The following is a 17,344-nucleotide window of genomic DNA, read 5'->3' on the forward strand; positions in this document are numbered from 1 at the left end:
GCCCTCAAAGGGCTTACAGTCTAGTGGGAGAGACTAACCAGTTTTGGGCTGATTATTATACTGTGGATTCAGGTAAAATGTGGGGCAGGGGGTATCCCAGAGCACCTAACCCAGCCTGGGGCTTCAGATGGTGCCTGAGCTGGAAGGTAGCCAGTTGTAGGGAAAAAAAAAAAAGGTTTTCCAGATTGGGGAGCAGCAAGGTGAAGGCAAAGAGGCCAGAAACAGCCTGGTGCACCGCGTGCAGCCTAGCAAGAGCTCAGGGAGGTAGAGTGGTAGGAGGCGGGGAGCAGGGTGTGGAGAGTGCTAGGGAAATGCCACGGTGGGACAGTGGGTCATCCCAGAAGAGGCCTGGCCTCTGCCCCACTACAGCATCACGACAAGGGAATTGTTACTGCCTCCTGGCCAAGGGCTTCAATCTACAGGGGAATCCTGCTTGAAGGCAGCCCTTGGTCTAAACTGATTTCCCATGGTCCACGCAGGGGGTTTTGGCCGTGACGGGGCACGTGCTAGGAAAGGGTTCAAGCCCAGGGACCCTCCCAGCTTTAAACACTGGTGACGGCCACTGAAGGTGCTCCTCACCCCCGCCCACAAGAAAGTTACAAGAGTCTACCACTGTTGCTTCCACAGCCCGTGATGGACACTGTTCCAGAGGGAGGGGTGCTGGGGGAGGTGGGAAGGAGCATCTGCTGACAGAGGGCTGCTTTTCTGCCTTGGACAGGATGTGCTCCGAGGAAGGGTCGGCCCAGTGCAGGGCTCCAGCCCAGATCCAGAGTGTGTGTGCTGAGGGGTTGGGAGGAAACCGGATGCATTCATTACCTGGTTTCAGCCTCTGAGGAGATGGAGACCCAGGAATTCCTGTCTTGCAGGGCCCCGCTAGGGGGAAGGCAGGAGGTAGTGGGTGAGCAGGTAGAGGAGACTGGCGATGCCGGCCAGCCCCGTGAGGACCCCGAGCCGCAGTGGCAGGTACTCCAGGGAGCGCTCCAGCTCGGCGTGCAGGAGGACCACCTGGCGTTTGGTGACGCTCCACTCGCCCGAGTTGTCTAGAACGTGGCGGGCCATGCGGGCCTTGTCCTTCAGGGGCAGCTGGGCCTTGATCCGGGCCTCTGCGTCGTCGCGGTTCAGGCTGTTCCGCTGCATCAGCCGGGCCAGCTGCGTGTCTCGGTCACTAGGGACCGGGCAGAAGGGCTGCTCAGACATCACAGGTCCCGGCCTCCCTCCCAACGGTGCGTGACAGGGGTGGACAGCCCTGGAAGCTCCTGGGCTCCCCCCACCACACCCCACTCTTTGTGAGCACCCCAGTAGCACGATGGGCTACCTGAGCCCCTTAGTATAAATGTGGAGGGAAAAGGCGGCAGCTGCTGTTTTCTGCCACCTGGGGTCTCTCCGCTTTGCCACCAGGCCCGAGACTCCCCAGTTTTAAGATGGGAGGACTTGATCACCTGGAATCAGCTACATCCTGCATCCCTGGATGGATGAGCTTTACTGAAAGACCTGTGTCTGCAAGCTAATCACTTCCTTCAGTTCCCCTGGGGGCCTGGCCCTGCGGCATCAAAAACAGCTTCCCGGTCCACCACAAAGAGCCCGCTCCTTGTCTCCCCACACCTAGTCCTGCACGTTCAGAGCAAAAGGACTGGGCTGAGACGGTGGCCACTGGGCTTGATGCCACCGATGAAGTGGGATGCACGGAGCCCAAGAGGAGCAAGGACTTGAGAACTGGATCCCCTCGGTCCTTGGGACAGGACTGCACAGTAAGCCAGGCAACGCCCAGTCTCCCAACGCCACAGGAAATACAAAGAATGCCTCGCGCGCGCTCTGATGTTACCACCTGGGTCCTTCCTCGGCAAACTCCCTGTCCTGCTTTTGGCTACACAGGAACTGCCCAGCTGTCCTCTGGAATGGGGCCATCTCTGTGAATGCCTAAGCCCTCAATAGGAACCAGGCGGGAAAGGGCTGCAGCAGCTGTTTTCTGCCATCTGGGGTCTCTCTGCTTTGCCACTAGGCCTGAATTTTCCCGGTTATAAGATGGGAGGATTTGATGACTACAGTTTAGTCCCCTCCTACTTGTGGCCTAGACCCAAGGGCCTCCTGGGATGTGAAGACAGACTTTCCAAGGACAGACATAACTGAACACTAGCCAATCCCAACGCCATTCAGAACTGAACGTGGCAGGAAGTCACTTCTGGCTGACTGATCAGGGAAGACCTTGTAGAAGGATGGCATTTGCACTAGCCTTAGAAAGTAGGTAGGACTTCTGATTTCCTTTGTTAGAAGGACAGCATACTGTCAAGGTCATGGGGCCAATCCCTGCCTGGCTAAGAACAAGGACTATAGCCAACCCTAGTCAGGGACACTGCAGATCTGTGGCTGGGAAAGTCTGGGTGAGAGAATGGAGATGGCCTGGGGCCACCAGTGAGCGCACACCCTTCAGACGGTGAGGCCGAGACCGGGGGCCTCCTGGGATGTGAAGGCAGAACTCTCTGACAGCCCTTCCTGGAGCTCAGGGATAGTCCCAGATGGTTAAAAGACTGACGTTGTTTGTGGTAAGGGAACTTTTGCCCAAACATTTATCCCACAATTGGCAAGCTCCTTGAAAAAGCGAATAATCACATTTTGGTATAATCACACTTTGGTAAACGCCCATATTATTTCAAATGCCAATTAAAGGAGTCCCTGAGGGGGGTCCTTATTTTTGTAAAGCGTGGATCCCTTTTATGAAAAGCAAATAATCACTCATTCATCTCTTGGGCATCTCTCAAGAGCCATACAACCACATGTGGTAAAAGTGGGGCATGTATGGCACCCGAGACCCTGCGAAAGGCTGCTCTGGCTGGTGAGTGGGGCTGGAGGATCTCCTGGGGAGCAGGCAGAATCTACAAAGCTCCAATTATGCGCCAGGAGCCACAGCTATCTCTGCTCTTAGCAAAAGGAAGGTGGCAGGGAAAGCGTGGAGTCACCTGGTGACTGCAGACGCAACCAGCCCCCGTCTTGTTTACTCACCTACACTCTAATAAGACTTTCTTTTTTGAATCCCTTGGTACAAAGTTTCAATTGTATTAAAATTCCAAGGCAAAGAGAATTCTGTCCTCGTGGAGTTGGCCTGGCCTCAGCTGATAGTCCTTCACAAACAGAGAACAAAGAACCCAGAGAGGCTGCAGGATTACAGGGCGAGACAGGGGCCAGTGGGGGAGCGAAGAGGATGCCTGAGTCCCTGCACCAGGCTCAGCAGATTCAGGCTGCCTTTAAATGCCAACCCACAGCGGGGCGCTGGGGCAGAGGGCAGGGTGATGCTTAGGGCACTGAGCACTCCAGGCCCCGCCTCCAGTGTGCTCGGAGACTCCCCCACCATTAGTCTCTTGAGAGCAACCCTGTGCCCAAAGTACCTGCAGAGCCAAGTGTCCACCTCTGTGTCTGCTGTACTTATGGGTGGCATCCAGGAAGTTTCTGGAAGGCAGAGACACCCTGAAGCCTCATTTGCACTCTCACTCCGCTGGGACTATGACTCATTTTCTCTGACAGCCTGATCCTCCTCTGTTTGCCAAATCCTGGATTCTGGTTTGCTTCATGTCCTGGGGGACATGAACAAAGCTCCTTCCTTAGCTGGGTTCTGACAACTCCTTCTCGGCAACTTTCTGTTCATAGATTTTGCCGATGGGTGACCCTGGACAAATTCTGTAACTCTCTGCCTTGAGTTTTCTATAACTCAGAAATATCAACTCCTGTCCTGACTACCTTATGTTGAGAGGTAAACTGAGGGAAGCAATAAATGTTTGGAAAGTTGAGAAGTGCTGCAGGAGGGAAAAGGGAACCAATGAATAAGAACATGGTCGCCCAGGGCAGGGCCCGGCATCTGGGCTGAAGTGCCTCCAATAGCCAGCAGGGGGAGCCCTTCCCAAGCACTAGAGAGACCTGGGGGCCATCACTCCCCCCCATCTGCTCCCAGGCACATCTGGGTCAGGCACAGAGGTCAGTTTCTATAGGCTCTGGACCCTGCTCCCCAAAACCTCTGGGCCTCCTGGCCACCCTGTGGGGAAAGGGCAAAATGCAGGGGGCCGCTTTGCAGGTACATGCTTTACCCCAGGGGTCCTCCTTTCCAGCCTCGGTCAGGCCGGGCCGTGCCACACACTCACCAGTACACCACCACTGTGTGCTTCAGGTACTTGAGCAGTTTCTTGGTCTCAAACAGCAGGGGGATATCCAGAATCACGTAGCGGTATCCTGGGGGGAGGCCGGGAAACCCACAAATTCAATTCTGCAAGCACACACAGGACTATGTGCTCAGCATGGGAACAGAGTCCAAGCCACTGCCCCCTACCATCAGGAGCTGCCCGGCAGAGGGGGAGACCTTCCGAGGAGAGGCATAACCTGAATGCTAGCCAGTTCCAGTGCCATTCAGAACACAAAGCTGCAGAAAGCCATTTTGGGGTGGATGATCCAAGAAGACCTTACAGAAGGGATGGCATCTGTACTGGCCTTGAAAAGCGGGTAGGACTTCTGATACTTGAAAATGAGCAGGTGGAGGTGAGGGTTCCAGGAAGGGGAAGAGCTCTGGCGGAAGTGGAGGCCTCGAGCAGAGTGAGGCGAAGCTGACAAGGTGGTCGGGGCAGTCACAAAGGGTTGAGTTCACTTGGTCTTCAACCCAGAGAGTTGTTATTTCTGAACAGGGAGGTGACACAGCCAGAGCTGTAGGAGACTGGAGAGAGTTTCCAGGAATAAGTGGGCCTATTCTGCCCTACTTCACCCACTTTTCCTCAAAAAAACAGAAAAAAAATGATAGGTTCTCTACCAGGAGCCAGGTCCTGCACGGCGCTCTCTGCCGACTCTCCACGAGAAACTCCTATGGGGTGGCGGCCGCAGCAGCCCCAGAGGGAAAGAGGCTGCTTCTCGGCGTCAGAGGCCGCCTCCAGCCAGGGATTACAGGTACGACTCTGGGGGGTGGGGGTGGTTATGACTCATACTACAGAAGTAACTCCCGTGGGGTAAAAGGCACCGACTAGCCCTCCCACTGCAAGCCAAGGCCGGCCAAGGGGGTGCACCCTCACCCACTGTGTGCGGGCATGTCCCTGGGCTACTCGCCCAGGAACACCTGGGGCTCCTAGTTCTCTTCAGGCAAGTGACCGCTGTGTAAGTGTGGAAGAGCTAGCAGGGATCCAGGAGCAGTGAGAAGGGGGGGGGCATGAGATGGGCTCAGATGACATGCCTTGGTTTGTCGCCACCACTGTCTCCCTTTGGGCCCCTTACCAAACCCCACCTGTGTGAATGAGTGAACAGATGGCCCGCTTCACAGGAAGATGGTAAGGATTACATGAGCAAATGCCTGTAAACCCCTCAGCAGCCCCTCACCCAGACCCTCACTCACCGCTCCACAGATGATGGCTGGCTGTTATTACTACAGCTCCCTGGAGGAAGGAGGCTGGCAGTGCTGGCTCCCCAACTCCTGTCCAGCCCAGAACAGGGGCCGAGACCAGGTCCTCACTGGGCCTCTTACCTCCCTTTTCTGCTCCACTCCCGTCCCTTCCTCTCCCTGCACTGTCCTTTCTCCTCGGCCCCTCTCGGGAGCTCGCGGACAGCTCTATGCTTCGCTGGCAAAGGGCTATTCAGCTGTCACATCCCTCCTGCTTGATAAGCTCTGCAAACCACCCTGACTCTATTAAGATATCCGTCTGCCTACGCGGAGACCTCCCAACAGCTGGTGATCTTATCTGACGTTTGATTATACCAACTCTGACAGTTGTATTTGTTATACTCATCAGGGGAAAACTGGGACTGTGGAAGCCACAGCTGTCGTCCCCATTTTTCACCTTATCGAGCTGAAAAGAGCTTTCTGGCTTTTATTTAAGTGGTGGTGGCTGGGGAGAGGGGAAGTTGGGTGGATGACACAGCGGGAGAACTTTGGAGCGGGTGACATTATCCGATGCTTAATTTCAGAAGGGGAGAGCCACTGCTGCCTCAAAGCCCTGCAGATAGAGGTACTCGCGCCTGGCCTGGGAGCGAACGCGAAAGGGCAGGAATGAAAGGCAGAAGGCCTCATTCCTGGCAGGGGTGGGCAGTGACGGGAAGGGTCTTGGCACAGATACAAGAGGCAGGACAAAGGTAGCAAGAGTCCTGAGACTGCCCTTGAGGGAGGAGGCCTGCGGCAAGGTACTGAGATGGCGAGCAAAAGCTGGTCCAGCAGGGAGGATGCTGGGAGCCAGCTCCTGCCTGGCCAGAGCTGGGGGGCGGGGAAGGGAGGGTCAACATCAAGGATGTCTGTCAAGTCATCCCTTTCCTTCTGGAGGGAGGTACTGGCCAGAGGGGACAGGAGTGGGGAGAGGGTCCCCACTCTGTACATGAGAACTTGACACATGGGAGAATTTGGCCATGATCACAGTGCAAAAGCCCGAAGAAAAGCAAGAAGCCTCCCCCATACCCTCCAGGAAGCAAAGTCTCAGCCTTGTGACTGACAGGAGACAATCAGCCAGGCCTTCAACCCGGAGCCTGGGCTGGAGGCTCCATGGCCTAGCGGCTGACAGGCCGCTCTGTAGGGGCCCTGGGCCAGCCTCTCGCCTGATCCTAAACCATTGCTCTCAGCTCTCCCCGTTCTCCTGGGGACTGACCCCATCCTGGACAGTAAAGGTCAGGTCACCCCTGCCCAACGCCATCCTGAAGAACCGCGCTTGGACTGTAGCGTACGGCTTGGGAAAGGCTGCCACAGACCCCTGCTTTTCAAACACTCTCCCCTTCCTTCAGTCCTGCCGCATCACTTGGCCGTCCCTGAGCACACCAGGCTAGCTCTCTCCACTGAGGCCCAGCCCCCAAGGATCATCCTCCACTTAGAACCCGCCCCCACCGGCCCTGGCCTTCCCGGAGCCTCCCCACCTTACACTCTGCAAACTTACTTTCCCAGGCGGCTCAACCAGCACCAAACCTGACTGACTGCGGTTTACACTGTCGTGGTGTTTGACAGTCACGGTGTAGACTTTTAGCCTCCCTAAGAACTTGCCCAGGTTGGCATTATTAGCCTCACTATGCAGAGGAGGAAACAGACGGAGGGGGTGGGTGCACTCAACAGTCACACTGCCGGAAACCGTGAGGGCCAGGACTTAAACCCAGGTCTTATGACTCCATTATTCGCCAGCTACTATGACTCCCACCCTATTAGAAAAATCAGCTTCCTGGGGTTCATGGCTCAAAAGCCTCAAGTGTCTCTTCTCATTAAACTGTCAGCCCCCTTAAGAGTTGAGGGACATCACTTCTCTCTGGGGCTGGTACAGGGCTGCACGGAGGATGCCAATGAGCAGAGTGAACTCAACAGCCTGGACGATAATCAGCTCCTCCCCCCGCTCCCCCCCCACCCCCGCCAACCTTTCTGCAGAGGAGAAGGGCCTGGGCCCCACCCCGTCCCAGGCCCCGGGGTCTTACCCCGGAGGAAGAACTTGAAGGTCTCCTTCATCATTTCCTTGCAGATCTCGGGGTGGGTGATGGAGTTGAGCAGGTGCCGCCGGTCGGGCTGGTTAAAGATCAGGTCCCCCAGGACCTTTCGATCGATGTCGCCATTCTCCAGCAAGACCTCAGTGCCGAAGGCCTCCACGATACGCCGGTGGGCGGGGTACCCTGGCTGGACGACTGTGGCATGAAGAGGAGCCTGGGTCACTCACTGGAGCCTCCAGCCCAGCCAGGGGACTCTGAGTGACCAGAGGCAAAATGATGGCGGAACCCAGGGGTTCTTCTTTCAGTTGCAGCAAAAACAAGATGAGGGGAAGGAAAGCAGGGAGGAGAGCAGAGTGCACAGAATCCCTGGTGTTGGTCATGGGGTGAGGGGAGCTGGAGGGAAGAGTGGGGGTGGGGCAGTAGGGGGCAGGAGACCAGGGCTGATGGGAAGGCCCCCCCCTCCTCTGAGGGCTTGAAGGGCCTTATGAAAAGGTGAGGCCTCATGGAAGGAAGGGAGCCCAGGGCATCTGCTGTGTACAACCCGCCCCCCCAACTCACCATGCCGGGCAATGACGTCCACATCAATCACCGCACAACCCAGCTGCTGGAACACCTGGATCACTGAGCTCTTGCCTGAGGCAATGCCCCCTGTCAGGCCCACCAGGAACATCTTCCTAGGAAAGAGGGAGGTCACCAGAGGCCAAGCTCCCCAGTTGCGATGGTCCCGCACAGGAACGCCGAAGGACCTGCCTGTGGCACAGAGCAGGCCTGGTCAGTGTGGAGCCAATGGCTGGGGGACAGCAAGGCAAAGGCGGGGGAGGGAGACACAGCTTGCCAGGCAGAGCCAAGGCCTGAGCTCGGGAGGCTCAGGGTCCACCCGAGACAGAAAACTCTTTCAGGAGAGGCCTCCGGTGTTCTTTTAAGGACACTCATGAAGAAGGCAAACTAACACTGTATAAATTTAGCAATTAAAACGCTGAGCAGGCAGAGCAAGGTCGGGTGCTATTAAGCAAAGAGAGCTTTCTGGAGGCTGCTGTACCCCACTGCAGGCAAGCTCCCATAGGAAAGGGACACCTGTCCCTCTGGGGTGAACCCAAGGCGCTCTCCAGATGGCCCCAGCCTCCGCTTTCTAGTCTGGGACACTGAGGCTCACGGGGAGGAAATGGCCTGCCTGCCACACCCTAGCACCGGCACCGGGAGGCCTGGAGACTGATGTACACTGAGAGGAATAATCCCTCCTTCTCATCTAAGAAGCAGCCCAGGTGGGGAGCTCAGTGAGAGGCAGTGGCTGAGTGGCCACTAAGCCTGAGGTTTAGAGAAGTGTGGATCGTGCCAAGAAGGAACGAGGGAAGGAAAACAGGCTTGGTGGGGAGGTAGCCTTCAGCCTGGCGTGGTGATCTGCGGTTCTCAGACTGAGCAGTTGCAATACAGCACAGAGGCTAGGAGCACAGACCCTTCAAATCCAGTTGCTCCACTTGCATGCTGTGCAACCCGGGGCAAGTCACTTGCCTCTCTCAACCTCAGTTTTTTTCATCCATAAAATGGGGGTAAAATGCAGATGACAGAACCTGCCTCCTAAGGCTGTTGTGCAGACTGACTGAGAAAACACATCTACAGCCCTTGGTGCACTGCCACTAACGTGGTAAATGCCCTGGAAAGGAGGTGAGGGTGCTGGTGCAGGACGGATGCTGTGAGTCAGTCATACTGCAAGGCATGGAAAGAAAAAAAAGACTTTCATGAAGTCAGGTCCCCATTCCTGCAGCCTCAGACGATCTCACAGTAGATTTTAAGCCGTGTTGCATTTTCAGTAAACATGGTTACCATGTCCTGGACTCTGTTCCCAAACTGGGAGAAATTAAATCAAAGGCCAGGTCTCTCCCATCCTTCCTTCAGCATCAAAGTATGTCCAGGACCCTGAAACCTGTCCTAGGACTTTTTTTTTTTTTTGGTTAAACAGCAGATTTACTGTCCTAATTACAGTTTGCTTGAGCTTATACTGAAATGAGTCTGCTTCCCCTGAGGACACACTAAACGACAGGGGGAGGCAGCCGCTCGGGTGTGGGCTGAGTGGGTGGGTGGCTTGGGGCAGCAGGGGACCAACCTAGATGTTTAAATCTGCCCGCGCTCATTCTCACCCAGGGAAGCCAGGGAGGAGAGAGGAAAATATCCACCAGAATCATCATCCACATGGAGAGATCTAACTAAATTATCAAACCGTTTACAAGGCATTTCTCTACAATCTCTCTGAGACTGGAGTTGCCCCCAGGTAGGCCTCCCTCCAGCTTACAAAAGAGGATAGGGTTCACTTGCGGGGGAAAAAAAAAAATTCATCCACTCAGCTGAAGCTTTTTAAAATTTTTTTAATTAAAAAAATTTTTTTTGGCTGGGCCGTACGACTTGTGGGATCTTAGTTCCCTGACCAGGGATTGAACCTAGGCCCTCAGCAGTGAGATCGTGGAGTCTTATCCACTGGACCACCAGGGAATTCCTTATTTATTTATTTTTGGTAAGCTTTGAAATGGGATATTCAGCACCAGCGTTTTAAATCCAAACTCTGTCCTATTGTCCCTAAAGCACTGGGTCCTCTTCTGCAGAAGACCCATCTTGAGAACAGGCCGCAGCTGAGGGAAGGGGCAAGGGCTGGTTCTCCACAAGGCCCTGACCCCTCATCGATAAAAACAAGCCACTGTCACCTGGTCACCCAGGTTTGCCGAGTTGGGTAAGGGGGCCTGTAAGACCATGTGGCCGAACAGACCTCACCTCCTTCCTGTACACAGGACCAGGATCCGCCTTGAGACCTACTGAGTCAGATCCTGGTGTTGGGGGGTGGAGGTACCCAGGCAGTTCTGCTGTGCAACAGGGCTTGGGATGGACTCTTTGTTTACGATGGTAAAGACTGAGGACCAGAGAAGAAGGGACTTGCCCAGGACCACAACTAAAAGCAGAGCCTGGATGGAATTCAGGGCTCCTAACTCCAAGTCTAGACCCCTGCCTTAATGTACCCCGGGAATGGAAACTTAATTTACATTTAGATTAAGACAAAATAAGGATGGCGCATCCGTCTGTAGGCAAATCAATTTGGGGCCAAAGAAAAATTATTTCTTGATGATCACACTGGTGTTTTCCCTCTGCAGAATAGGGGGCCAGATCTTATGGACAACCACCAGGGCACAGAGATAAATTCCAGGCTCAATTCTGCCCCAGCCTCCTTGGGTAACCCAGTGAAGATCTTCCCTTCTTGGGGCCTTGGATGACCATCTGTAGAAACAGACTAACAGCTGCTTGGCCTCTGCCAGGAAGGCCAAGGGGATGGAGGAGCACATGCCCAGGGAAGCTGTGGGCCCCTGGCTTAAAGGGGCTGGACAAATAACAGCTGTTCCCATTTGACAAGCCCCTCCATAGCTCACTCCTTCATGAACCGCTGAACGAGTTCCTCTGTGCTTTGCAGCAACCAAAGGAAAACAGGTCTTGCCCCACAGGAAAATTCTGAGAGACAGACAGTAACAAATGGAACCAACCAATAACAGAGCACTGACAGGTGAGCGAGAGCGATCACGTGGTACTCACCCTGGGCCTGGGGAGGGTGGGGGATGGGTCTGCCCAAGAGCCGCACTGACCGAGAGCCCACTGTCCCCTTAAGGCTTGGCAAGGAGGTAACGAAGGTTTAGGTTCCCAGCTGCCTCAAAGTCAGGCACCCAGATCCACGCAGACCTGTCCCGTAGCTCCTCTGCAGGCACCTACCAGAAAAGTGACCACCTTTGATATCCTCTTCTTGATCTGGCTCAAAAATCATCGAAAAGCTCACGATATGTGTGGCGATGCTGAGTGGGGGAGGGCATCAAGAGTGACGGGGGTCATTGTTTTAAACGAGGGACCAGAGCAGTCACTCTGAGTGAGGACCTGAAAGCAGCGAGGAAGCAGGCCACCTCTCTCGGTGCAGCCTCGTCCACCCCCCAAACCCAAATCAGGCCTCTGACATCTCTCACCACTTCATTTCCTCTCCTTCCCGTGTGCCCACTGTGCTTTGTACTTTTGTGTGACTACGTGTTAGATAAAATAAGCTCCACAAGGTCACAAGCTGTGTCCAGTTTGGACCCTTTTGTCTCTAACATCTAGCCCGGTGTCTAGTGACTGTCAGTCGCTCACCAGGTGAGTGATATTGGTCACGTTATTTAAGCTTTCTTTGACTTAGTTTCTTCACCTGTAAAATGGAGCTAAGGACACCTACTCTGGGTTGCCATGAAGAGTAAATGTGTTAATACATGCAAAGCACTCAGAACAGTACCTAGCACACAAGGAACCCTCAACCAATGTTCCCTTCTTGTTCTGACAGAGTGTTTGATAACTATGCGTAGAATGAATGACTGAATGACTCCAGAAGCAGGAAAGGGAATGGGAAATACTTGGGGGTCACATTCTCCCCTCAGTGGCAAAGGGTAGGCTCCCAGCCTGCTCCTCTTTCCATAAGAACATGCTGCTCACTGCCAGTAAATCCCTCCAGGAGAAAAGTGCAAACAAACAAAACACCCAATGGGTTCAAGCAGAATAAGGAACTGAGGGACTTCCCTGGTGCTCCAGTGATTAAGAATCTGCCTTCCAGTGCAGGGGATGTGGGTTCGATCCCTGGTCAGGGAACTAAGATCCCACATGGCACGCCACAACTAGAGAGAAGCCTGCGTGCTGCAACTAAGACCCGACACAGCCAAAAATAAATAAATAAATAAATAAATAATGTGGGTTTTTTTTACAAAAAAGAATAAGGAACTGATATGTGAATGGACACACTTTCTTTCCTCCCTCGGGAGAGCTCGGGACTTGGGTTGGAGGCGAGTTCTCTTGTTTTGCATCTCGCAATCAACAGCCCCACACCGGCCTGCCCAGCCAGGGCCCGCTCCCTCATTAACTTCCAGCCTCTTTCCTCCTCCTTCTGCAGCCTCTCAGGATTTCACCCTGGGCATGTCTGACCAGCCACACGCTTCTCCTCTGAATTACTTTCCAAAGGGGATGTATCCACGTTGCTCCAATGATCAATATAATCATTCATGAAAACGAGTTGTTCCCTGCCTTGGGACCCAATTATTTTCTTGTGGAAGCAGTGGTTGCAAAAATATACTGTTTTCCAATTAACTGATAAGTGCTATTTTTATCTACAGTTTCCTGGCTCCTGATCTTTCATTATTGGTGAGAGGCTGCTGTTCAAACCTCGGTCCGAGTTCGAGTTCTCTTCTCTTCGTCTGCTGGGCCTGTTAAGTCACCACCTCCTTCTCCAGGCTGCCAATGACCTGGAGGGAGGCCCCAGAGCAGGTGCTGGCGGTCAGCCTCCCTCTCCCTCGGCCCTCACCAACACCAAGGGAAGGGAGGGAGGGAGGGAGGGAGGGAGGGAGGGAGCAGGTCTTTCTTCTAGAGCCCTCTCCAGGCACACACCATCACTCCAGGGAGCTTTCATGGGTGGACAGGGAGGTCGTTTGGACTGGACTACAACACTGGCGTTGATGCAGAAAAAAGGATCACGGGGAATGCCAAATCTCAGGGGCTGTGAACGCAGCCACGTGGCCTAGGGCAATTTACTTCAGAGCTGTGGGCTTCTATTTCCTTGCATATAAAACGGGATTAATAATGACTACTCACGGGGGTTTCGTCAGGACTGAATGGGGTACCATATGCCCCCATCACCTCATCTTCCCCAACTCAACGTGTGACACGTCGGTGACTGCTGTCTACTCCCTTTCCCTGAAGGGCACCTCCGTCCTTTCAGCTGCTCAGGCCAAAACCCTCGGCACCCTCCTGGCTCCTCTCTCACAATCTGCATCCAACTCACCCGCGCCCCCTGCCAGCTCTACCTTCCAGCTTCAGCACCTAGACAGACACTCCCGCCGCCCCCGCCCCCCACAGCCCCGCCCACCCCGCCCGCCGTCTTGCTCCTGGATTACCGCAGCAGCCTCCGAGCGATCTGCTGCCACCTTTGCTCCCCGACAGTCTGTCCGTCATAACAGCTAGTGTGGTTGGATAGTGTCATCCCTCTGCCAAAACCCTCCAAGGTCCCCGTCTCACTTCAAGCCCAGTCCTCAGAGTCCCGTAGGGGTCTCCTGACAGACACAGCTCCATTCTCTCCAGGCACCCACCACTCCCCGCCTCGAATGAGACCCTCCAGCCACCCTGACTGCCTTGCTGCTCCTTGACCGTGCTGAGCACTCCCACCTCGGGCCTGTGGACACGCTGTTCCCTCCACACACAAGGTCCTTTCCCCCAAGGGTCGCACGGCTCACCCCCTTCTCCGCTCAGTTGTCACCCTATCAGAGACTGCCCTGAATATGTAAAATAGCACCGTTTCCCTCGTGTTTCACTTTTCTTCACTGCACTTATCACCCCTCAAATATTATGTCTATGTGATTATTTATTGTAATCTTCCTCTCTCCCTAGAATCTGAGCACTATTGAGTTCAAGGTGCTTAAAACAGGGCCCGATGAGCAGCAGGGCCTCAAACAATATCGGCTGAATACTGTACGTAAAGCACACAGCAAAATGTCCAGCTCATGAGTAAGCAGGAACTCAACATTAACTATTTTAAAATAAGAACATATCTGTTCCAGAAAACGTACTGTGACAATCACAAAACCTCTTCCACATCACTTCCCACCCCCACATTCCTGGGCTGAGATATCTTGGGCTCACAAATGAGGAAACCGAGGCAAGGAGTGCCTAGGAAGCTGAGTGTCCCAGCAGGCAGGGACTGGAGTGTAAGAGCTGCCATCCACAGTCTGAGCTGCTCCCTGTGTGCCTGGACGTTGTGGATCCCATCTGATCAGCACAATGACCCAAAGAAGTCAGTTCTTACTTATTCCCATTCTAAAGGTGAGGAAATGGAAGGTAAAAGAAGTTAGGTATTTGCCCACCGTAGTTCCAAGTGGTCTTCGTACTGGAGGAGGCACAAAGATTTTCCAAGGGACACAAAAACATGGTTTAAGAGGAATAAATTTCAACTCAGTTTGCCAAGTGTCTCCCTATGAGAACAGATCAGACTTGGAACATGCTGCAGGCTATCTTTTCCCAGGTTCCCAGAAAGGTGTAACTACCCACCCATGCCAAATTTTACTAAGGTGCATTGTTCCACGGTGCAAAATACCCCTGGCACCCCAAAGGGGTAATTCAAAATATAAGTATTCATGCCAAGAATGTGATTGTTTATAGTGACCACGTAACAAATTCTCCTGCTGAGTCCGGTGCTTTCTAAACCTTTGCCTTCAGTAAAGTTAAAGGAGGACCTAAAAGAACTGTCAGCTGACAAGTCATTAGTAATTGACATCACGGTGATTTTTTGGCCCATAACTCAAAAGATGTTCAAAGAGTTGAGTATTATTGCCACAACGAAATGTCTTCAACTCCTCTGTATTTATTTACAAGAACCAACTTTTTCAATGCTTACGGGCACGAGAGAAAAAAAAGCTCTGCTCTTTCTAACAAATATACATGGGTACGTATATGAATTTTTTAAAAAGTTCCATTTGGCTTATTAAGAGAAGCATTTTAAATAAAACTTATGTTTAACAATGATCAAAACTAGTTGTTGTGGTCAATTGGGTATTTTACAATTTTTGAACTCAATCCAAAAGAAAATGTTTAATATTATGACAATACAATTTTCAAAAGTGTTTTAATTTTTGTACGTATTTTTGTTGCAGTGAAGTAGGACAACAAACCAAAGACTTCGAGCATAAAATCGATTTTACTAGAAAAAAATTCTGTGGAGGAAATATAGTGGAAATACGAGTTCAAGGAGGAAAAAGGAACAATGTAAAATTTCAACCGTTAAATAAAAACTGGTGGAATTACCTGGTGGCGCAGTGGTTAAGAATCTGCCTGACAATGCAAGGGACACAGGTTCAAGCCCTGGCCCAGGAAGATCCCACATGCCGCGGAGCAACTAAGCCCCGTGTGCCACAACTACTGAGCCTGCTCTCTAGAGCCTGCAAGCCACAACTACGGAAGCCTGCGAGCCACAACTACTGAGCCCACGTGCCACAACTACTGAAGCCTGCGCGCCTAGAGCCCGTGCTCCGCAATAAGAGAAGCCATGACAATGAGAAGCCCACGCACTGCAACGAAGAGTAGCCCCGGCTCACGACAACTAGAGAAAGCCCGCGCACAGCAACAAAGACCTAACACAGCCAAAAATAAATAAAAAAAAAAAAAAAAAAAAAAGAATCCGCCTGCCCATGCAGGGGACACGGGTTCAAGCCCTGGTCCCAGGTCCGGGAAGATCCCACATGCCGCGGAGCAAGCTCGTGCACCACAACTACTGAGCCCAAGCGCCACAACTACTGAGGCTGAGCTCTAGAGCCCATGAGCCACAACTACTGAAGTGCGCACACCACGATGAGAAGCCCGCGCACTGCAATGAAGAGTAGCCCCCGCTCGCCACAACTAGAGAAAGCCCCCCGCGCAGCAACTAAGAGCCAACGCAGCCGAAAGTAAGTAAATAAATAAGTAAATTTATATATTAAAAAAACCCCTATATATTAAAAAAAACTGGTTCATGTATTCTTTTCAAAGGATGAGGGAAATCAAATCACTATGGTATTTAGATTCCACTGCAGATTTAAGTGCCTAATGTAACAGTTTTATTTTTTAAATGTCAATATTTACAATTAACCAAAAATCATATCCTCTGAAACTTTCAGAGAAAAATTTCTGCAATCTAAAAATGGGAGAGTGGGTAGTTTTCAAAACAAAGCTAAGCTCACTGCTACTGCTGGCCTGCCTTCAGCCCTAAAGGCACAGGTACTAAGTGAGGTTCTGAACCCTTTAACCAGACTACCCAGGAGGACACATTCAGATCTTGCTCGAAAGACAGAAGAGGATCTGGTGGGAATTTAGGGCTCGAAGGAAGAACCACCCCAACTGGCCTGTCCACTTTCTATCATCAGCCAGATCTCTAGCATTTCATCGTGTCCCCAGGCCTGTCTGCACCCTGCCAAATCCATCTGATTCATTTAGGCAAAATCTGCACAGCTGGCCCCCAAAGAAACCATATGCAAAGGCTTCCATTTCCTCAACTTTAAAACTAGGACTTAACGTCAAAGTTCATTCGGTTGACAATTTCCGCATAACTGGGAGAGAAACATCTTTGAAAACTTCGTAAACAAACTCAGCTCCAGAGGCGCCAAAGCCTCCGTTTGGGAAGCTGGGAGGCGGAGAAAAGCAGGGGGTCAGGCTGCCCTCTTCATCAATGCATAAGTGGGAACTCCATGCCTCCAATTTTTCATATGAGCAGAGTCGGAAAGGTACCCAAGATCACACAATAAGTGGCAGACGCTGGATTCAAAAATCAAACTTATATCTGACCACAAAGGTCTGAAGTGCAGTAGCTTTGGACTGAACCAGAGTTTGAATTCAATTTCCACCGCCTTCTAGCTGTAAACCTTTCTCGGTTTCCACAGCTGTAAAACAGGGAAAACATCACCTTACTTAGTAGGGTTGCTGTCAAGGCAATGAGCCATGGAGGTAAAATAATATGTGCTCAATAAACTGTAACCAAGGCTTGAAAGAAAGGCGCGTACTCTACGCTACACCACGCAGCACGACTGGTGCGCCCAGAGCCCGGCACCGGGACACAATACCTCCGGGGTGGACCCAGCTCTCCGGGGTGGCCTGAGCGCCCAAGAGAGCAATGCAACCCCGGGAGCCGCCGCCGGGAGCCGCCGCCCGGCCCGCCCCTCCCCGGGCCCGGCAGCTCCCACTTGCCCGTGCGGCGCTCTACGTACCCGGGGCCTCTGACCCGGCCTCGGAAGCCGCGTTTCGCCCAGTCCCACAGGCGTTCACTGGGTGGCTCCCAGAGGGTAGTCGAGGCCTCAGGGGCGCGCGCACGCGACCGGACGTCCGACCAGCGGAAGGGGGCGGGACCGGGGAGGCGGGGCGGGACCGGGGAGGCGGGGCGGGA

At 53.0% G+C, this 17,344-nt stretch overlaps 1 protein-coding gene across 7 annotated transcripts in view; it reads right to left on the minus strand.

The window, feature by feature from the left end:
• Positions 1 to 873: 873 nt before the first annotated feature.
• The window catches only part of DCAKD (dephospho-CoA kinase domain containing), a 20,584-nt gene continuing 4,113 nt past the window's right edge, over positions 874 to 17,344 (minus strand). The window contains exons 1-6 of one of the 7 annotated variants that reach the window (XM_029212865.1): positions 17,169 to 17,279; positions 10,975 to 11,144; positions 7,966 to 8,157; positions 7,399 to 7,602; positions 4,128 to 4,215; positions 874 to 1,165 (exon numbers count right to left, since the gene is read on the minus strand). In XM_029212865.1, the coding sequence (XP_029068698.1) occupies positions 874 to 1,165; positions 4,128 to 4,215; positions 7,399 to 7,602; positions 7,966 to 8,077 (696 nt within the window). In that variant the 5' untranslated portion in view covers positions 8,078 to 8,157; positions 10,975 to 11,144; positions 17,169 to 17,279. Of the gene's footprint in view, positions 1,166 to 4,127; positions 4,216 to 7,398; positions 7,603 to 7,965; positions 8,158 to 10,974; positions 12,754 to 17,168; positions 17,280 to 17,344 lie in introns of those variants that run through there. The other 6 variants (XM_029212866.1, XM_029212867.1, XM_029212868.1 and 3 more) reach the window with 6 other exon arrangements.

Source organism: Monodon monoceros, unplaced genomic scaffold, assembly GCF_005190385.1.
Source record: "Monodon monoceros isolate NGI ecotype Baffin Bay Population unplaced genomic scaffold, NGI_Narwhal_1 Super_Scaffold_9, whole genome shotgun sequence".
In the NCBI taxonomy this organism is placed as follows: domain Eukaryota; kingdom Metazoa; phylum Chordata; class Mammalia; order Artiodactyla; family Monodontidae; genus Monodon; species Monodon monoceros.